This window comes from Gymnoscopelus microlampas, assembly GCF_963454915.1.
Source record: "Gymnoscopelus microlampas genome assembly, chromosome: 5".
In the NCBI taxonomy this organism is placed as follows: domain Eukaryota; kingdom Metazoa; phylum Chordata; class Actinopteri; order Myctophiformes; family Myctophidae; genus Gymnoscopelus; species Gymnoscopelus microlampas.
The window spans coordinates 7,291,969-7,313,125 of NC_139942.1; the positions used below are offsets into that span (position 1 = coordinate 7,291,969).

The following is a 21,157-nucleotide window of genomic DNA, read 5'->3' on the forward strand; positions in this document are numbered from 1 at the left end:
TCGGTCATTATTTCTGGATAATGACCGATGATATTGACCGATGAGACCGACGAGGAAACTGTGTAATCAGAGACTCAGAGCACCTGCTTGTGCCAACCTGCGCTGCTTGGTTTTATGCTTTATCCAACATGACAGCCATAAACAAACAAACAATGTCATTTACAACTAAACGTTGGTCTCAAGAATGTTTTTGAAAACATTTGAAGTGAGAAATAGACAATGCAATGACCGAAAAGTGATTCTATTTGATCCTCTACACTTCCTTGTTTATAGTGGCGCACTGGGGCAAATCCGGCGGTATTATGGGCAAATCCGGTGGTATTATGCGCAAATCCGGTGGTAAAGAATGGGGGCGAGTGTGTTTTGGGGCAAGTCTCTCGGTTACCTTATGGACTACTGTCATTTGTTTTCCGAGGCGAACTTGTCTGCCCAGCCCAATACTTATGGAATACTTTCTTTGCCGTAAGCAAGGAAATACTTCGTTTTGTTGTTACTTTTGGGTCAATTTATTAAGTAGCCGTGTAATAAGCGGGATCCGCCTCGGTGCATAATCACCCTGTCGGGCTTTAAATTTCAATAATGACTACCTCCCTATATATACATTATCCCTTGCTCAAGAAATATTGGCAGTTATTTCGTCTTAACCACTTAAACCCCAGCATCCTGCTATTTTCAGCGAAAGCTTTCCCCACAATAACAGAAAAGACACTAGTAGAGCCCTGAGGAACACCGCTCAACCATATGGGGTTTAAGTGGTTAAGAACAGCTGGGGAATGCGGGCCAGGCCATTACTATTGACACAGTATACTGTGTGTGTGTGTGTGTGTGTGTGTGTGTGTGTGTGTGTGTGTGTGTGTGTGTGTGTGTGTGTGTGTGTGTGTGTGCGCGCGCGCGTGCGTGCGTGTGTGTTTCCTTATACTGTAGAACATTTATTGAAAGATCTAGATTCACTTGTCATGCATTTAATTCTGGCACTGAACAGTTTATCTTCATTTCAGGATATGTTACTGAGAACAGTCACTCAAGAAAAATGACACGTCAGTCCCAGGTAACAGAAATAATTGCATAATCAATCAGTGGTGTGTATTAAAATTGCATAATTGTTACAAAATATATACATTTGGATACCAAAACAATGTTGTTACAGATGTCACTGAGGAATATGGAAAAGTGAAGACATGCCATGAGAAACTGAAAGAGACTGCAGATTCGGCTGCAAATAGAAGGTGAACAATTTTTTTATACTTTATTTTATTGTTCTCTGTCGAGGATTAAAGTATGAATAGCACTAGCAAATTGACCGTGCAAAAGTGATGACATGTTTAAAAATTGATAATCATAATCTCAATTTGTGTGACGTTTATCACGATAAGAAAATAATAGCCAGCACTCCGAAGTCCTTCTGGCACTTTTTAAGACCTGAGGCCAATTCTAAAAATGTCCTCTAAATTCTAACAGTTATCTGAAAAACGTAAGCTGCTATATCAGGGACGTAATAATAAATAAAAAGTAACTTAAGTTTTCAAATAATTGTAGTGGAGTAAAAAGTACAATATTTGTCTCTGAGATGTACTGTAGTGGAGTAGAAGTAAAATTATAGATAATATGCTTGGAAATACTTCACTAAAGTAACAGTACCTCAAACATTTTACTTAAGTGCAGTACTCGAGTAAATGTAATTAGTTACTTTCCACTTTACACACTTGTAAGGGGCCATTTGGAAGCCCATGAGGGTCCCTGGACCCCAACTGTAGACCCACTGGTGTTTCCAGTGGGCCAACATGCACAATATTAGCACCCTGACTCTGTTTGACCAGAATGGAACAGAGCCTTCATTAGTATCATTGGTAACACCTGTGAATGTCTTCATAATATGGCTGCTGTGAATATAGCCTATTTCCAGTCAGTCTACTGTATACTATCAAATAAAGGCAGAAAAAGCCCCCCAAAAAAGTTGCTCGCTGGTTCTCAAACTTTTTCACGTCAAGGACCTCCAAAATGATATGTATTTGGCTTCGGACCCCATCTCAAAATATGTTGTTCCGCCCCTGACCCCTGGTGTAGAATATTGTAATTCCCATGGCATAGTCTCAATGCATTTCAATATGGTGGCGTTATGTTACAGATTCCTGCTGTGACACGTTGCGACTCGTGCCATTCCGATGGGGCCGAGAGGTACTTCGGGAAATGGACTTACTTTTTCAAAAATCTCTTAAAATATGAATTTTAAATGTGTTCTTGCGTTGGGAAATCTTTCCATATATTTAGATTGTAACAAAGCAGAGGCCATATTGCTTTTCCTTTAATAATGACCACTTTTATGGATCAGATATCGGCGATAATAACATTATGTTATTTTTGGAACTAAAGACTAAAGCTCCATTCACACTGAGTAGGCTTGGCGCAAAATTACCTTCAAGTTACAATATAATGTCTCTGTAAATGAGCGTTTGAAGCTTTTCCTTATCGTCTTGAAGCTGGCCAGCATTCTAGAATAGGTTCACCTCCCAAACCCTGAACTTTGAAGTTGGAGTGCAAAGCTAGTGCACTAGCATCAGCCAATCAGAGCACAGAGTCATCTGAGTAGGCGGGGAATGAGATTAGGCTTAAGAGAATGGAAAAAGCAAGTGAGGGTAACATGTAGCAGAAGAGAATTTCCAATTCATTGACTACATAGACATGTCAGAAAATCCTTATCTAATCCTTATCCTTATTAAAGACTTTTAAGCTGGGAATCAAGCCAATCAGCAGTGAGTCCGTTTATAAGTCTTAAACGTTTATGCTCCAGCAGATCTGAATAGATAATCAAATCACAGTAGATGCATGCCAGATTCATAGACAGGGATTATATCCATTCTATTCTATTGGAGAAAAAAAAGAAACGTACAAGAGGGTTTCACACTCTGACAGAGATGCTCTAATCCAGGGGCGCCCAAAAAGTAGATTTATCATAAAGGCTGTGCAGCTACCAGATGCCATGCAAAAATAATGACAATAATGAAAATAATATTTATAAACAAAAATCACGAAACCCCTCTTTTTGGCGTCTGGCACTTGAATGAAAGTGACTTGATTGATTGACATCAAGAAGGGCCTGTCAGCTCCCTTCAGGGCAGATAGTAGTCAAACCCACGATGCAATGCTTTGTTTTCAAGAGTGTTGCACTTGCACGCAAACATAAGTAGCATTACCCGAAAAAATACCACTTGTCTTCCATACAGAATGGGAGGAAGTCTTTTTTCCCCACTATTTCATTCCAAGTGCGTTTGTCTTATATGTAACTCCAGCGGCGCTATTCCAAAGCCTCCTCAGGTACATTTTTTAAAGTATTTTCAGCAACAGGATACATTTTGTTTGGTTGGTAGATCTTGCTGAGCTAGTCATTTTAAAGGTAGTTCTCAAAAAAGTGTGGGCACCCCATGCTCTACTCCAACCAAAACACAAACACAAACAAAGACACTCATCCAATAGATAGAATTTCAGTCAATATTCTCCATCGGTAAATTAAATCAAAAGTTGTCTTAATCAAACGGGATGTGTTGGAACTCCATGAAACGTTTAAAGACAAACCTATTGTTGCTTTCAGACGGAGCCTACGACTTACTGGACACCATAAGCCCTGTGGAAAGCCCTGCTCCTATTGCCCACAATCTGCTGATCTTGAGGAATTCATCAATCCTCACACCAGAGAGATTTTCCACCTGAAAACCCGGACAACATGTGACACAGACAATGTGATATATGCAATCCGATGTCCTTGTCCCAAACTGTACATAGGAGAAACGGATTGCCCATTGAAAATAAGGATAGCGAATCATAAGAGTGATATAAAACTCAATAAGCCTAAGACTCTAGCAAAACACTTCGCCGAGTTTGGCCATTCAGCCACAGATTTTAAATTCTGGGCGATTGAAAGAGTAGAGGGGGCTGATTTGAAAGAAAAACTAAAACACGCACAAGAGCAGTGGATAGCTAAGCTAAATACATGTGAATCAGGTCTAAATGTGTATGAGTCCTAGGCAGTGTTGCCAAGTCCGCTTATTATGAGCGACTTTGGGCTTGTTTTTCTGTGAAGTCGCTCATAAATATTGGTATAAAATATTGGTATATCAATATTTTGGGCTTGTTTCTAAAGTGTAGTTGATTATTTGGTCTTGTTTCTAACGTGTAGTTGATTATTTGGGCTTGTTTCTGTAGTGTAGTTGTTTATTTGGGCTTGTTTTTAAAGTGTAGTTGCATATTTGGGCTTGTTTCTTGCTTAATTGGACTTGTTTCTAAAGTGTACTTTCTTATTTGGGCTTGTTTCTAAAGTGTAGTTGCTTATTTGGACTTGTTTCTAAAGTGTACTTGCTTATTTGGAATTATTTCTAAAGTGTACTTGCTTATTTGGGCTTGTTTCTAAAGTGTAGTTGCTTATTTGGGCTTGTTTCTAAAGTGTAGATGTTTATTTGGGCTTGTTTTTAAAGTGTAGATGTTTATTTGGGCTTGTTTCTAAAGTGTAGATGTTTATTTGGGCTTGTTTCTAAAGTGTAGATGTTTATTTGGGCTTGTTTCTAAAGTGTAGTAGCTTATTTGGGCTTGTTTTTAAAGTGTAGTTGCTTATTTGGGCTTGTTTTTAAAGTGTAGTTGCTTATTTTGTTCCTAAAGTGTACAGTAGTTGATTATTTGGGCTTGCTTCGTAAATGTTGTTTAAACCAGTGATTCTCAAACATTGTCATGTTAAGGACCCCCAAAATGAATGTATTTCTCCACGGACCCACATCTGAAAATATTTTGTTCCGGGACCCTCATGAAAGGATTGTGTTGTTAAAATGTTTTTTAAAAAGTCCACATTTAAAGATACAAAACACAAACAAGAAATAGCAGATCTGTAAGATCACAACGTGTCGCATTGTGACATGTTGTGAGCTTGTAGATCTGCTATTTTCAAATAGCTGATGTATATAGGTTTAAAGTGCTTAAACTGACCTTGATGCTGTATTAAATAATGTTGCTGTGAGTGTGTTCATGTGGTCTAATCGCTTCTTTTGGGCTTGTTTTTGTAGAAGTGACCACTTGTTTCTCTTGCAAAATCTAGCAACACGGGTCCTAGGACTTCCGATGTTTTTTTTCATTGAGCTCATTATCCTTTGTCCTATGCTTTGACTGTGTAAAGGTTTTTTTTGTCTTCTATATACACATATATGCATATGTGTGTATGTATATGTGTGCATGTGTAGTGTTTGTATATCTGGATGTATGTTGGCAATAAGCTGTACATTCTATTGACTCCAGTGATGAAAAGTAACTAAGTACTTTTACTCAAGTACTTTACTTAAGTACAATTTTGATTTTTCATGTCAACAATGTTGCACTTTTACTCAACCTTTAGCCATAACCCTAAAGGTTAAGGCTATTGAGGTGGTCCCCAATTCCCGGAGGGTTGGGGATAGATACTCAAACACCTTTTACAAAAATAAACTTTTTGGATCTTTAAACTCAAAGCTATGGTGTTTGGGCTTCTGCTGTTCTCTTGTCTGATCTCCTTCCCGCTTGCCCCGCCCCCCCCCCTCTTCTTTCTATGGAAATTAACGTTGCGACGGGAATGATGTACAAAAACGAATTTCACCCACTTTTTAACCTTGTAAACCTGTGATGTGACAATAAACCTGATTCTGATTCTGATTATTTTTTCTTGCACTGCAGTAGCCAAGTAATTTCCCCACAAGAGTGCCTTGGTCTCATCCTTTCTTTTTTTGCAGTGATATTGATGTACTTGGTCAGCCAGTCTTAGCCTACTGCAGGGGTTGCTTGTCCTCTCCGATCTGTCTTCAGACTGAATTCATATTGCACAGTTTAATAGATGAAATGATCAACAATTCATTTCAGAAAATAAAAAAACTAAATAATCACAAAAACACATGCATTTCCGGGTTTAGGTTTCCAGTAATTAAGTGATTTCTTAATAAAAAGGTTAATACAAAGCTATATTGTGACAGTTCAGTGAGGTGTCCCTGCTCTATAATGAACAGAAAATATATTTTCTGAAGAGCTAAATGTGATGTCATGTTATTTCCTGTAGGCCTGCAGTGCTCTGCAGTCCCCTTTGCTGCCAGGAGAGGGAGCCAGCTCTCTTAATATTGTTTGAGGAATTAACTTTGGAGAAAATACAACTGGCAGTTCCACTTCTGGATTTCCACATTTCTTTACTGTATGAGACATGTATGTGACTGACAAGTCATGTGCCTAGAACTGCTGTAAAGGTATAGGCTACGTATTTTAAGGCATTTTCAACCTCATCTTCATATAATTGGTCCTCACCAATGTTCATTATAAGATGGCACCATTTCGCTCTGTGTCTCAGAGGTGGGCTGTGGACAGTTCAGAAACCTGCCCACCAGGGACAGGTTTCATCATTTCAAACAAGATTTCAAACCTTTATTTTTATTGTGTATTCATGCAATAACCATAGCTTATATCTTTCCAGGAAGAGAAAGGCTGTAGTTTCTATTGGCTTGGAATCCCCATCAAAGATGTCATTGGTAGGCAGGTCCACAGCCCACCAATGAGAGAGTAGCCTACACAGAAATGGTGCCATCTTATAAAGATCATTAGTGGGTAAGAAATATGAAGACTAGAGGTTTATGTTGCACCGCCGATCTACGGGGCCCCTTCTGTGGTGTCTGACATCAGTGCATGTTGAAAATCACATTTCCGTATAAAGGCTATGGGCATTTGGTTTATGTCGTGTCTGACATCAGTGCATGTTGATCTCCACAACATGCAACGGTGGAAAAAGTACTCAATTCTTGTGGTACTTAAGTAAATGTATCAATACTGCAATGTGGAAATACTCCATTACGTTAAGTAAAAGTCTGGAATAAAAAAAAAGACTTGAGTAAAAGTACAAAGGTATTGGCATAAAAATGCACTTAAGTACCAGAAGTAAAAGTACTCATTATGCAGAATGTCCCATTAAAAAAAAAAATGGTGGTATTGGTGGTACGATCTACAAGCTCACAATGCGTCGCGATGCGACACATTGTGAGCTTGTAGATCGGCTATTTTCAAATGGCCAAAATATATACAGGGCTGAAGTGGGTAATGTATCTTTTGTAAAAATAATCAAAATCTACAAAGTAACTAGTAACTCAAGTTTTCAAATAATTAAAACATATATCAATATATCAAAAACTATATCAATCTTTAGTAAAAGTACAGAAAATTGGAAATACTCCAATAAAGTAAAAATACCTCAAAATGATGTGCTTTATTTGATGGTGCTACGGTGGTCCACTCCAACCGCATGATATATGACCCACCCATTGGACCATTTTAATATAGGATAAGGTTGACAATGAGTGTGAGTGAAGTGCTCCTTTAACCCCTCAGTATTTTACAGTAGACACAAACCAGCTATATTTCTTCCAAGGTTTACATCAGGCTGAAGTTTCTGATAACAAAACACAAACGTAAACACAAATGTACTTGCTGTCTGGCTAAGCATCGTGTTGCCAGCCACTTGTTAAATTCATTTAACAATGAATCCCTCCAAGGCTTCAGCAGCCTTCTGTTCCACAGGCCACAGCAGCTGAACACAATTCATTCCTAATCACAAGACATGACAGGAGGGGAGGGGAGTGGTGGAAGATTCTTTACTTAAGTAAAAGTAGCAATACCACCAAATAACAATACTCTGTTATTGCTAGTATAAGTACAACAATGGTGCAAGATAATTGTCTGTCATTTCTCTTTTCTTAGTGGCAAACTTAATGTTTTGTAAAAATAGATTCAATCACAAAATTACCCCATTTTAGCCCCTCACCCATTTTGTTAACCTTTACTCAAAATGACATTGAGGCACGAGACCTCTTTGCATTTATGGAAATTAAGTTAATTTAAGTGTAAGACATTATTGGCCTTTTGAGTCTAAAGTACATAATATGCAGAGAGGGACAGAGATTATTTACCAAGGTATCAATTAATTATCGTTGACAATCAACTAAATAAATAATAGCAGTGTTTCTGAGTTAATGTTACAAAACGGTATACAATGAAAGTAAGAAAAGGCCATTTCACCTAAACCAGAACGTATAACTGGAATATTTGTGTTACATATTTCATTTGAACTGAATGGAATGTCATTAGATATTTTGTCTTCTTTTACCCCGTTTAGAAAGAAACATGATTACAAATTTAATTTCAATTTGTCAGTGTTGTAAACTACTACTTTACTGGGTACCTGATGATTTAATCCAAGGGTTCTCTTTGTCGTGGTTTATCCCATGACCCCATTTTATGACCCCACTTTATTATAGTGCAACTTCAAATAAATCATACAGAATAGGAATATTATTTATTGTGACGCATCACAGTCTTATTAGAAAATGCATTTATGTTGCGATTCCTGGTGATACCTGTATATCTTATCAAGGTAAATGAGTTTAAAGGCTACGGAAAGGTGTGTGTGTACACATTAAATGGAAGCACAAGTATCAGCATTAAAAACCTTTTCCATGTCCTCAAATAAATATATATTTAGCCACAGACCCCCCATCTAAAAATATTTTGCGGCAATAAAATATACAAGATTTGTTTCCAAAAATAATATTCCAAAATTAAGACTTTTTTGAAAATAGCAGATCTACAAGCTCCCAACGTGTCACGATGCAACGCGATACAGGCTTAAAGTGGTTCAAACTGATTTTGATGCTATATTAACACATTTAGCTGGGGACCCCCTGGAACCCCCTCAAGGACTCCACTTCGAGAACCCCTACCATTGGAACAGATCTCAGATCAGCTGTAAAGTCACAACAACAACAACAACAAGGAGCTTTGATGAGAAAAGTGCATCTTTATTTTAGTTTAGTGGCCTGGCAACACCACCAGTCCCCTCCATCAAAAAATAAAGGGGGAAAAAAATAAGAACAAGCAACCAATCAGCAGCGAGCGCCAACAACAGGCTCCTCCCTGCCAAACTGTACAAGCCCCGAACACCCCACCCCCCCAAAAAAAAGCCTCAACTAAATATCTCAGTTCAAATTTCCTTCTTGAAGATAAAAAAAAACAACAAAACTCGCGAGTTTGGTAGCAAGATAAAAACTAGCCGTTCTGTTTCTTTAAATGCGTCCCGTCTTATTATTGTCGACGACATCCATCCATCTGATTCACACCTCTCCTTTGTCGCTCTGAAGCCCCGATTCCTACTCTGCCGTGGGACAAAAATCGCACGTCAAAAGAAATCGCCATCCTACAAGCTCACAAAGCGGCGCTTTGTGAGCTTGTAGGATGGCGATTTCTTGGGTTGTTACGTGGCACATTTTGTTATGTCGCACATGTTTCCGTACGCGGCGCCGTCGGGCGCCGGAGCATAAATTGGGGCGAGGAGCCTCCTTTTGTTTTTGTTAGAAAGATGTGGGCGGGGCCAGTCTGACTTTGTCCCCATTGTCAAACCCATTGGTCCGCCAGAACAGGAGGCGTGGCCCGCACAGTCTCCCCTGTGCAGGGGGGGGGGGGCGGAGCTAGTCAGACTCTGAGTCGGTGGAGTCGTCTGATGATCCTGAGCTGCTGTCGCCCGAGTGCTCGTCGTCGTCTTCATCATCTTCATCGTCCTCACCCTAACCAGAAGTAAAAACATCAATCAATACATCTACAAAATATAATGATATGTAATTATCATCTGCTTTTTGCAGAATAGCCAACGCTAACATCTAAAACGACACAGATTCTTTCCCGGTTTTAATGGGTTAAAGGAGCATTTCGGAGCCTTTTCCTTACCTTTATATGATGTTATTATATACTAGGATGAGTGGTACAGTAGAACATTTACATAACTCCATCCCGAGTCAGCTACAAACCAGAGCGGACGGTCCGTGCGCTAGATCGCATATTTTTATCGCAATTTTTTTTTTTTTGTAACGTTCATAATGACAGAACCTAGCCACAGTGTTTTTGTCCCAAATGGGCCACCGTAGTGTTTACAAGCTGACTTGGTTGAAATCACGCGTGAAATCTCAACTTGTGAGACTTCCGGGGGGGCAAATCTAACACACACACTGTGGCTTGGTGTCTGTCAATATGAACGTCAGATATCAACAAAAAAAAAAATATATATATATATAACATTGCAATAAAGATACGCGATCTAACGGACCGCCCGCTCTGGTTTTTAGCTGCGGTGGACTCGGGATGGACTTATAAAAATGTTCTACAGTACCACTCATCCTAGGATATAAAAACATTCTATAAAAGGTAAGGAAAAGGCTAGTCCAAAATTCTCCTTCAAGTTTTGAGTCTGATGGAGAGCCGGTAGGCTCAAAACGTCACGTCCAATGGTGTCAAAGGAACCAAAATACATTCATAAGCTTTGGAGCATGACCCAGTGCGTGGACTTTAAGGGGTTAAGTTAACTTTTAAATCCAACACAATGGTAAAGTGCTGTATAGGTGTGTAATGTTGTAAGTTGACATGTGATCCAACACAATGGTAAAGTGCTGTATAGGTGTGTAATGTTGTAAGTTGACATGTGATCCAACACAATGGTAAAGTGCTGTATACTGTAGGTGTGTAATGTTTGAAGCGCTGACCTCGTCTTCACTGTCGGTGCTTCCAGACGTCTCATCGTCAGAATCATCAGAGTCGCTCTTCTCCTCCTCATCGTCCGACTCTGATGTGTCCTGCTGGAAACACACACACATCCCCCCCAGGGTTACTACTTTCCACACACACACACATCCCGGCCAGGGTTACTACTTTCCACACACACACACACACACACACACACACACACACACACACACACACACACACACACACACACACACACACACACACACACACACGTTCTAGTCCACTGCTTCCAAAACAGTGGTCGGTACCCATGTTTGGGTCGCAGTAAATATCACCTTTTTGGTTCCATTTAAAAACATCAATTAAATTGATATTTCAAAACTGTTTCATGAGTAAAATAAATGCAATCATTTCCATTAATTCATTTAAAAAAAAACAGCTGATCTACAAGCTCACAACGCGGCGCAATTATTATTTTTTTGCTTTTAGATCTGCTATGTTCACTAGTTCCCTAGTTTGGGTCCCGGGCAAACGCCTAATTTCTCTTTTGAGTCCTGAGCTTAAAAAAGGTTTGGGAACCCCTGTTCTAGTCAGGTGTGTGTATTGTGTTGTGTTGTGTTGTGTTGTGTTACCTTGGCTCGGTACGCCATGGCCCGCTTGCCCACCGCGACCCCGGGTACGGCGGGTCTCGAGCCGACCGCCTTCCCCTTCGCCACCACGCGGACTTTGGACACCGGACTGCGAACTTTGGCCGTGCTGCGACGTTTCTGTCAGGGAGGAGGAGAAGTAAATATGTTACTGATGATTGAATCCAGCTGTTCTCCACCTGTGGGCCATGAGGATATTGCATGTAAGCGGCCCCCCAATTAAATGCTTTTTTTATTTTGTTTTAACTGGCTATTTTTTTTACAGCCATATAAATCTAAAATGACACAGATGCGTTCCTGGTCTTACTGGGTTAAGGAGAAGGAGTTAGTCAGGAGGAGGTGTACTCACTGTGGAGGCGAACTCTTTATAAACTGCACGCTCCTGAGGAGAAAGAGACTGAGGGAGGAAAAGGAGAGGAGAGAGGTAAGGTTCAATAGTTGTTTGTAGTTGATCTTTGTGTCACACGTAGATTTTTAGTTACTAGTTACTTTTCAGATATAAATTATGATATTATGAAACATTCATTAACCACTTTAGCCCTATTTTATACCTAGGCTATTTGAAAATAGCAGATCTACAAGCTCACAACGATATGCCATTTTCAAACATTTAAGTACATTTTGATGCCAATACTTTTGTACTTTCGCTCAAGTAAATTTTAAATTCTGGACTTTTACTTGTAACACTATATTTCTATATTGCAGTACTGGTGCTTTTACTTAAGTAAAGAATTTGAATACTTTTTCCACCACTGTCCCTAGTTGGTGTTCTTGTTTCCGTTTACCTTGACCCAGGCCTCCAGCTCGGCCTTGTACTCCAGCTGGGACTCCTCCACTTGTTTCTTGTACTTGTCTTTGTGGGTCTGGGGCAGCTTGTGCCACCGCTTCCCGATCTCCACCATGCGCTCCTTCAGGCTGAAGTGATTCAGCTCCCCATTGGTCAGCAGCTCCTGAGAAAACATCTGGTAGCCGCTCCTATTGGCCAGAGATAGAGACAGAGACAGAGAGACAGAGAGACAAAGAGAGAGAGACAGAGAGAGAGAGTTGCGTAATTTTATAGTAGGTGCAGTTCAAGGTGTTCAGAACTGAAAAATGAAACAGAAGTGGTCAAGGAGGCGGGACATCCGATTTACCGCCTGATCGTTTTCACAGCTTCCGTTGCTCCAGACCACTGGTTCCCAAACGGTGGGGTCTCGAATAATTACCCCTTTATTTTTTGTTAGCTAGATTTTGATTATTATTTTTCTTTAAAAAGAAAATACAAAAATAATAGTTGCCTTGTGGGAGGCAACAGTCTGGCTCGCGAGACAATTATTATGCTAATGGTGTCAGTACTCACACAGGTGGTTTCTTGGGTTCTCCGTCAAACTTGGGTCTCCTCTGTGCCGGTCCTGCCGGAGGCGCCCTCATCTCCACCAGCTCCCTCTACAGGTTAGACAGACACATTACAACAACACTGTTAAACCAAAGAGTATCATTTCACAACAAAAAAAAAGTCATGACTCAAGTAAAATACAACTGTAAAAGTACACACACACACACACACACACACACACACACACACACACACACACACACACACACACACACACACACACACACACACACACACACACACACACACACACACACACACACACACACACACACACACACACACACACACACACACACACACACACACACACACAATCACCCGCAAATGTCGACCAGGCGATCAAATTGTGGATTTGCGGGAGGACGGTTCCTATTCACTTCTCATTACTCAGATCCGGTCTAGATACCGCCTACTGTCTCGGTTTGCACACATGAGGCTCACACAGACCGGATCTGCAACCTCCTTTGTTCTCATTCGTCGCTGAACTGTCAATCTGACAAAATGAATTAATGTCATTCGCTGTGGAAGGAGAGGGCGTCTAAAAGTGACCAACCAATGGTCTCAGATGCATAGAGAGACGGAGTCGGAGAGAAAAAATATATATACACAGTAGCCTACTCAAGAACTTTTGCCCGTTGCACTGTATGTAACAGTAACTTTTCTCAGCTCACGGAGGCCTTAATGACTGCAAAAGGCACGTCAAGGTATGTTAAGCTGCGCAGCATTGTTGATGAAGCTCAGCTAAAACACTTATGTCCTCTTTGTAGCTTTGATTGAATACTAAATCAACAGCGCAGCTGCTGCTGCCAATTTATTATCTACATCAATTTTGAAGAGAGAAATCAAAGCTAAAAACGTGTGGCGAATGCATTCAAATAGCCTAGTGAAATTGGAAGATCTACAAGCTCACGACTCACGAGGGGTGTGAGCTTGCCTTGTAGATCTGCTCATGGCTTTAATAGCTACATTAATGATGCCCAAATAACTAATACTCCAGGCAGAAAGAGTTTAAAGTGACTGTATGTGTATAGATACAAATCTGTTTGAGTGCTTGTAGATTTGATAGTTTTTAAGATAACTGATTCAGTGTATATTGATCAAATAAGAGATGGAGTGCTACTTGGTAGAGATAGATCAAGATCTATTTATGTGCTTGTACTGTAGAAAAAAGGGAAAAACACAAATTAAAACCGAAAAAAATGATTTATATTGGTCAAATAGAGATGGTAAAATCAGGCAAAAATAAGAATGTATAATTAAAGAAAAAAACGAATTAAAACAGAAAAAAAAGTAACAAAAACCGAATTATAACCGAAAAATTGCACTCGCGCGCGAAATGATTGTATCAAGGGTGGGATGTCCGCACGGATACGGAAATAACATCTGAAGATTTCCGTCTCCGTCCACTTCCTGTTTATTGGTTTCCTGGAAACAGTTGCATCTCGAGTTACCTTGTTTTGCCCTGGATTCGGCGAGACACAGTAGTTTTAACGTGGTCTAACAAAGGAAGGGACAGCTCCGGTTATATTTGCTTTTCTCTGCGCGCGAGTGCGCGCCTCCCCGGCCTCAAGCTCTGCTGATGACGGAGCGCGCCTCCGTCATGGACAATAACTATTATCACGTGTGCGTGTGAACGCGTGTTCAGCGTTCCCCTAGCGTTGCTTCCTGGTTGCTATGTGGGGGGAAAGCCCCGCCTCGCGGCGCCGTCTCCTCCTCCTCCTCCTCACACCGCCTCGCATCAAAGCCCCGCCTGGCGGCGCCGCGTCCTCCTCCTTCTCCTCCTCCTTCTCCTCCTCCTTCTCCTCCTCCTCCTCTTCGCGAGCCTCGCGTAATAAACCCTGTCTCGAAAAGCCCCGCCCCGCCCCGAAGCCCTGCGCCTGAAACGAGCGTGCCTTCTCCAATTTCCCTGTGACATATATACTCTTGGCAGTGAATGAGTTAAGGAGGTGTGTTCAGTAGCAGGTCAGTAGGAGGTGTTCTCACTGACCACAGGCTGGTACAGAACCTCATATCTCTTCTGGTCCTCGGCCGCTTTCTTGATCCACGGGATCTTCTCCTTCTTCTCCATGGTCTTCCACGCTGCCACCATGGCTGCCTGGGTACGCTTCCTATCGTTCTGAAAGACCAACACACTAGCATTAATACACCTGGTACCACATCCAGTACCATGCTGATACCATGGTTAATAATGGTTAGAACTAGGTTATTATACGCATTCAATACGGGAACACATCTGTCATTTTAGATTTGAGCTACAGCCATGGCTATTCAAAAATAGCAAGCTTGTAGCGCGGCGCTACAAGCTTGCTATTTTTGAAAAATCTCAAATATTTTTACAAATCTATATCATATTTTGTATGTATTTTTAAAGCAAACATTTTGAACTTGAATCTGTGCTTCTGGAGGTTCCCTGGAACAAATTATTTTACAAATGTTCACTTTAAAAAATACATATTCAAAGATTTGCACACATTTTTCATCTACAAGCTCATGTTCAAGCTCGAAAATCGGTAGGTTTGAATGGATCGATCCTACACGTTTTTTTGAGGGGGGGCCATTTGTTATAGCCCTACTATGCAGCCTTTAAATCTAGGCCTGTATTAAGCTGGTCGGAGCAATGATCACCGAGTTATGGCCGTTTTAAACACTGCTGGAGCACCGGTGCGCTTGTGGCCCCTGGAGCCCCAGACAGGGTCCCTGTCTGGTGTGACTATTGTCCTGGTAGACCCCTGAACAGTGATTGTGGCAGGTTTTGTGTGGAATCAGAATCAACTTTATTCACGGGTCTGTTGGGTTATGAGCCATAATAATACTGATGGTGTTGATGAACTGTGAGAACCCACCCCCCCCCCCCCCCACCCCTTATCTTTTTTGTTTGTTTTGTTAAGGGTATGTCTACGTCTTTTGTGGATTTTTTTTTTAATCAATAAAAAAGGTAAATGAATATATAAAAGACTTTTTCACAGGTTTAAAGGTGTAAAGAAGTGGGGGAAATATGGTTTTGTGCAAGCTCCGATGTTTTTTGTTGTTTTTAGAAAGAATAAAAGAAAAGAAGGATCAGGAACAGGGAGAGCTAGGAGAAAACAAAATAGTAAATACAAATGAATGTCAAGGAGAGGCAAAAATCTAAGATATCTGCCCAAATATGTAGTTCCACGCTGATGTCATTAAAATGATGTTACTTTTGCCCAAATATGGAGTTGTGTTTGTGTGGCTGTACCAATATAAGTGTTAGCATGTGGAACATCACTGCATTGTTTTACAGAGACTTGAAGACTTCACTTTCAACCGCTTTGTTGTTGTTGTCCATAATGTTGCACTGGACCTTGGATCTGAACAGAGGAACAAATAGATCCTTTGATGCTGCTGTAGCAGTGGAAAACAAACTGTACTCCTTTGGAGGGTACTGTAACTTGAATGACAGGGACCAGATTGCAGTGCATGTCTTCAATACAGTGTCTTTAAGATGGATTCAGTTGCCTCCTGTGACAACTGAAAGAGGAGAACATCCACCTGAGGTTCCCTCCAACTGTGTGTTCCACACAGCTGTGCTCATAGAAGATATCGTCTACATCTGGGGGGGTGTAGTGAATTTTCAGATAGATAAGCGTGCCGGCTTTATACGTGTCCATGGGCACGACTCCAACATACTTTATGCATTTGACGTCGACACCCACAGATGGTTAAAGCCCAGTGTTTCTGGGACAGTTCCAGAGGGGAGGAGGGAACACTCAGCCTGTGTCTTGGGGAAGGTCATGTATATCTATGGAGGATACAACCAGCTGACTGGATACACTAATGACATCTACAAGTTGGACACCACCACAATGGTCTGGGCTTTAATTAACAACACAGGCACTCCACAACCTGTTTCATCAATTCACTCTGCCACCATCATTGGGACAAAGATGTTTGTATTTGGGGGCTATCCGGACCACAACAACATCAGAGTGTTTGACACAGAGACCAACTGCTGGCTGAACACGCCTTCTACACAGCTTCTTCCAGAAGGACGCAGGAATCATTCAGCCTTTACCTACAATGGAGAGCTGTATATATTTGGTGGATACAACAGTCATTTGAAGCAGAAATTAAACGATCTGTGGAAATTCAATCCAGAGACCTTCTCCTGGAAGAAGGTTGAGCCCAAGGGGAAACGCCCATTTCAGATGGCTTGTATGTCCTGTTGCATGGTGGGAGATCGTATCATCCTCTTTAGAGGATTCAGATACAGACCCAGTGTCCTGTACATGCTAGACCTGAATCCTGGTTTGAAGATGTTATGTAAGCTAGCAGTTATTCAGTATGGTCTGGATCAGTCAGAACTCCCACACGACATCAGGTGGGAACTGGCATCCATGACGACAACAGAGTAAATAATGCAATCCGCCAAAGACAACCATATTGTCTTTTGTGAATTATGAACTCAGAATGTTACCTCGTCCATCCAGACTATAGGATCAGATCAGATCCTATGGACCTAACCATCAGATGAGTTGAGTTGGAACAGGTTCTATTTACTGTACCCATGTTGTTTTTTGCTATTTTACTTGTTGTCTAGAACAGTGTTTCCCTGGATCGGCACCCATCTGTGGGTCGCAGACACATTTTTATGGGTCGCTTTTTTCAGTTTCCTAAATGTGTTAATATTAAACAAATAAAAAATAAAACATTTTCAGAAAAAATATTTTTCAAAAGAACTTCACACACAAAAAAAGTCAAAACATTCTATAAGAAAATATGAAATAAGAAGTAATGAAAATAGCTAGATCTGCTATTTTAACTAGTTTGGGTCCTTGGGAGACATAACATTTCTTTTTTAGGTCTCAAGTTAAAAGGTTAGGAAACCCCTGGTCTAGAATACCGAAATTGAATGAAAGCGTTTACTATTGATTTTATTTTTCTGAATATCTCTGCTACCCCGCCTTAACACACACAAAAATAATGATATATTATTAATTTAGTGTTTTTTAGCCCATAGGCCTGCATAAAAATAATTACAAATTATTATCTCTCATTGACTATCTACCTTACAATTGGAACCTGCGCCAGAACGGTTGTCAGTATGTCGGCTGTCAGTATGTACGTTGCATCACTCTTGCCAGATTGCATGTCAGTATGTCATCACAACAAACCAACCTGTTACCAAGACGACGATGACGATGAGACGGTCGTCCCGAATATGGACACAACGCCAGTGTGACGTAATCTCACGACAGCATGACATCACATCCTACCTAAACTTTACACTACATCATCACAACAAACCAACCTGTTACCAAGACGACGATGACGATGAGACGGTCGTCCCGAATATGGACACAACGCCAGTGTGATGTAATCTCACGACAGCATGACATCACATCCTACCTATAAATTCTAGGATGCCGTCAGATCGCACCAGTTCGACGGCTTCCATAGTGATAAATAGTAATAATCTATAACCATAGAAAGAGTCATAAATGCTCATAATCATACTTATAAACTAGGCCCATTCATCATAACTACTTAGGTGATTCCTGCCTTCTCCTTTTCTCCCATTCTGCAGGCTCTGCCATGACAACCTGTGGACCTGACGACGTCGCCACTGTCTTTCACACCATTTCATTCTTATCCACCCTTTACACAAATAAACTGCTAACTAACTAACTAACTAATCTCCTGCGATTTCAACTATCTTTTCACATTGTACACCACTGCACACTCCCCACAGGTCTGCCATACCAGGTCTGAGTAATCACAAAGTGGGTTTTGGTCATTGGAGAGGTGATGCACGTCACCTCTTTCTGAAGTGGGTACTTTCAAAGCCTGCCGTGGATTTAGGAGAGCACAAAACTCTCTCTCACACTGTGAGGTGCCGGTAAGGTGGCACTGCAAAGTGAACGACGCGTTACGCTAGACGTTCGGGCCGCATAGCGGCCCGAACTTCTAGTGTTGTACAAACGTTATGTTTAAATGTCAGGTTACAAAAGAGGGTATTATGTTATTTGAAAAAAATAAGGAGTTTGTTACTATTCTATTGGTTCTGACAGTGGGGTCCTTGGGGGGATACCAGGGGGTCCCCAGCGAAATTAGTTAATAAAGCGTCACAATCATTTTAACCACTTTATCCGTATTTTATACCTTGGCTATTCAAAAATAGCAGATATACAAGCTCTATGCCGCGCTATGAGCTTGTAGATCTGCTTCTAATAGACCCCTTAACAGACGACGTCACACTGATAAGAACCAGTATACGTGCAACCAGCATGCGCGCAATGAAACCCATTCTGTCAGGTTTCGCTAGGACGCGCCTCACTAGCCAACACACAAGAGGGGGTTGGGGTGTGCTAAAACCAGCGCACCCCAAAACAACAGGTTGGGAATTGATTGCGTGAGACAATCACCTGTGCGTCCAGTCTCAATGTTATTAAACAAATAATTGGTCTATAAAGAGAGTTAGAGAGAGCTAACAGTCGACAGCCGGGTGCAATACGTTAGTCCGACAGACCGTTCCTCCAACAGCGCATGCCTCCGACGTTTACTATACTAACCCTATACCAAACCCGAACCCTAACCCTAACCGCACGCGGATGCCACATAGTCGGAGTAATGGTCTGTCGGACTAACGTATGCCCCCCCGACAGCCAACAGTAAGCTTAGCTTAGCCAATAATAAACCCTGTTCTCCATGCAACGCCTGGCACGAATCCCTGGCTCTGTGTTGTTATTCATGTCCTCACTGTTTTGCCTCATTCACTGCCTTTTTATTTTAATGTTGTTTTATCCTTTTGCTTTTCTTTTTTGCTTCATTGTTAAATTAGTTGTACTTTTTCTGTAATTGTATTCTTGCTCTGTAAAGCACTTTGAGCTGCATTTCATGTCATGAAAGGTGCTATACAAATAAAGTTTATTATTATTATTATTAAGGAGTCTAGTACCGAGGCCTCTGCCTCAGACCTCAGGATTCAGAAAATCCTGTGCCTCCTTCTCCGGCCCTTATTTCGATTCTCGGGATCCGTAAAGCTCCTCCCAATTGCCGTTTGGCACATTCAATCAAGGGGTCATCTGAATCTCACACCCAAAACATGTTGATTAAAACAATATTGAACCAATGAAAAGTATCAAAAAGCACTTCTGACAAAACCAGCTAACTCCATTGGATCCTCAAACTGTCTGTTAAACCAGCTAAGTCCACCAAAAGGGGGTGGAGTTAGCTGGTTTTGATAAGAACAGCTGAATGGACCTCCAAGTTCACAACGAGGTTGGAGGTCAAAAGAGGTTGGAGTCTGGAGTCAGCAAAACCTCCTAACTCCACGTTTTGTCATTTCCTGAAAAATGAACATTTTGTAGTTAACTGGTTTCTGCCCGACGGCAGAGAGAGAGAGCGAGATAGAGATAGAGACTAAACTAGGTTATGAAGGGCGTTGTAACTCACTCTGTATTTGACCAGGTAGTCTCCTATCACACTCTGTTGCCACATGTCTTCGGCCGTCTTTGGAGTTTCGGGGAGTTTGTTTTTCTTCTTGGCGTCCCGTTTGTTGTTGGGAAGCGCCGTCCACTGCTCTGCCTCTGTGACACAAGTCTGTAACACACACACACACACACACACACACGATGAGAACACACACCAGTGTTGATTTCGTCGACTAAATAAAAACTATGCTATGATGACTAAAACTAAGACTACATATATTGACAATTTTGTCAACAAATAAAAACTGAACTAAAATGTTAGTGAGGGACTAGTGGAGACATTTTTCGGCAAAGAGGTTTGGTGTAGAGGGAAAGAAGAGCAGACCGAGTACAGAGTGAAAGGTCAAGTTTACTAAGTATTGACGGTTTAAAGTGGTTAAATGTCTGAAAATACACATGAATCCAACACACTGATGACAGTGCTGTCAAACAAGTCTACACAACTTTGTACAAAATGTAGTGGGGGGTCCCTGCTTCATCTATCTCTCAGCCAAGGGGGTCCTTGGGCTGGAAAACGTTGGACCAGGAAGTGTAGGTTTGACATCATGTCTGTACTATAGTACAGACATGATGTCAAACCTACAACTCTAACACACAAACATACTGAATGAAGTTTGGGAACCCTTGGCCTAGAAGTATAGGTTTCTAAATAAATACCAATTTCAGCCACTAGAGGGCAGGCACCACATATGGAACCATGGCCACTGGGTTGGTTGAATGAGTGTATGTTAAGTTATGAACTCACTGGATAAAGTCATACACTTAAGAGGTACGGATACAACAGTTCAGCTAATATGTTTAATCCATGAAATGTGAACATATATGAACTTGTAAATTACATAAACAAACATGCATGAACTTTATAGATGAAATATGAACATGATGAACTTATGAGTGATGAAAAATGAACATGTATGAACTTAAAGAGATGAAACATGTAAGATTCATGGCAATCTGTCCATTCGATTTTGCGATATCTTTGCAGGAGGTGATTTTGGCCTAATGGTGGCGCTAGCATACATGGACTGACTGCTGTCAGTAGAACCGCTTGCCATGTATGTTAATAATGATTATCGTTAAGCTTCCTTAGAAAACACACTTTTTTCCGACGATGTCACAGAACACGG

At 41.0% G+C, this 21,157-nt stretch overlaps 2 protein-coding genes and 1 long non-coding RNA gene across 4 annotated transcripts in view; 2 read left to right on the plus strand and 1 right to left on the minus strand.

Annotated features, from left to right (window-relative positions):
* Nucleotides 1–1,011: 1,011 nt before the first annotated feature.
* Nucleotides 1,012–3,832, plus strand: LOC311045707. Its single transcript, XR_014600800.1, has 3 exons — nt 1,012–1,048; nt 1,148–1,226; nt 3,587–3,832. It is a non-coding gene; the product is annotated as an uncharacterized lncRNA (long non-coding RNA).
* Nucleotides 3,833–8,681: 4,849 nt separating this feature from the next.
* The window catches only part of ubtfl (upstream binding transcription factor, like), a 28,552-nt gene continuing 16,076 nt past the window's right edge, over nt 8,682–21,157 (minus strand). Inside the window, exons 13-20 of one of the 2 annotated variants that reach the window (XM_084057385.1) lie at nt 19,993–20,139; nt 14,582–14,692; nt 12,538–12,623; nt 11,984–12,173; nt 11,548–11,595; nt 11,184–11,318; nt 10,569–10,661; nt 8,682–9,599 (exon numbers count right to left, since the gene is read on the minus strand). In XM_084057385.1, the coding sequence (XP_083913511.1) occupies nt 9,504–9,599; nt 10,569–10,661; nt 11,184–11,318; nt 11,548–11,595; nt 11,984–12,173; nt 12,538–12,623; nt 14,582–14,692; nt 19,993–20,139 (906 nt within the window). In that variant the 3' untranslated portion in view covers nt 8,682–9,503. Of the gene's footprint in view, nt 9,600–10,568; nt 10,662–11,183; nt 11,319–11,547; nt 11,596–11,983; nt 12,174–12,537; nt 12,624–14,563; nt 14,693–19,992; nt 20,140–21,157 lie in introns of both variants that reach the window. The other variant, XM_084057384.1, reaches the window with a different exon arrangement.
* Nucleotides 15,888–16,952, plus strand: LOC311045908 (kelch domain-containing protein 3-like; the record flags this gene model as incomplete). Its single annotated transcript, XM_084057982.1, has 1 exon — nt 15,888–16,952. One exon carries the CDS (start codon nt 15,888–15,890, stop codon nt 16,950–16,952), a length of 1,065 nt encoding a protein of 354 aa, XP_083914108.1.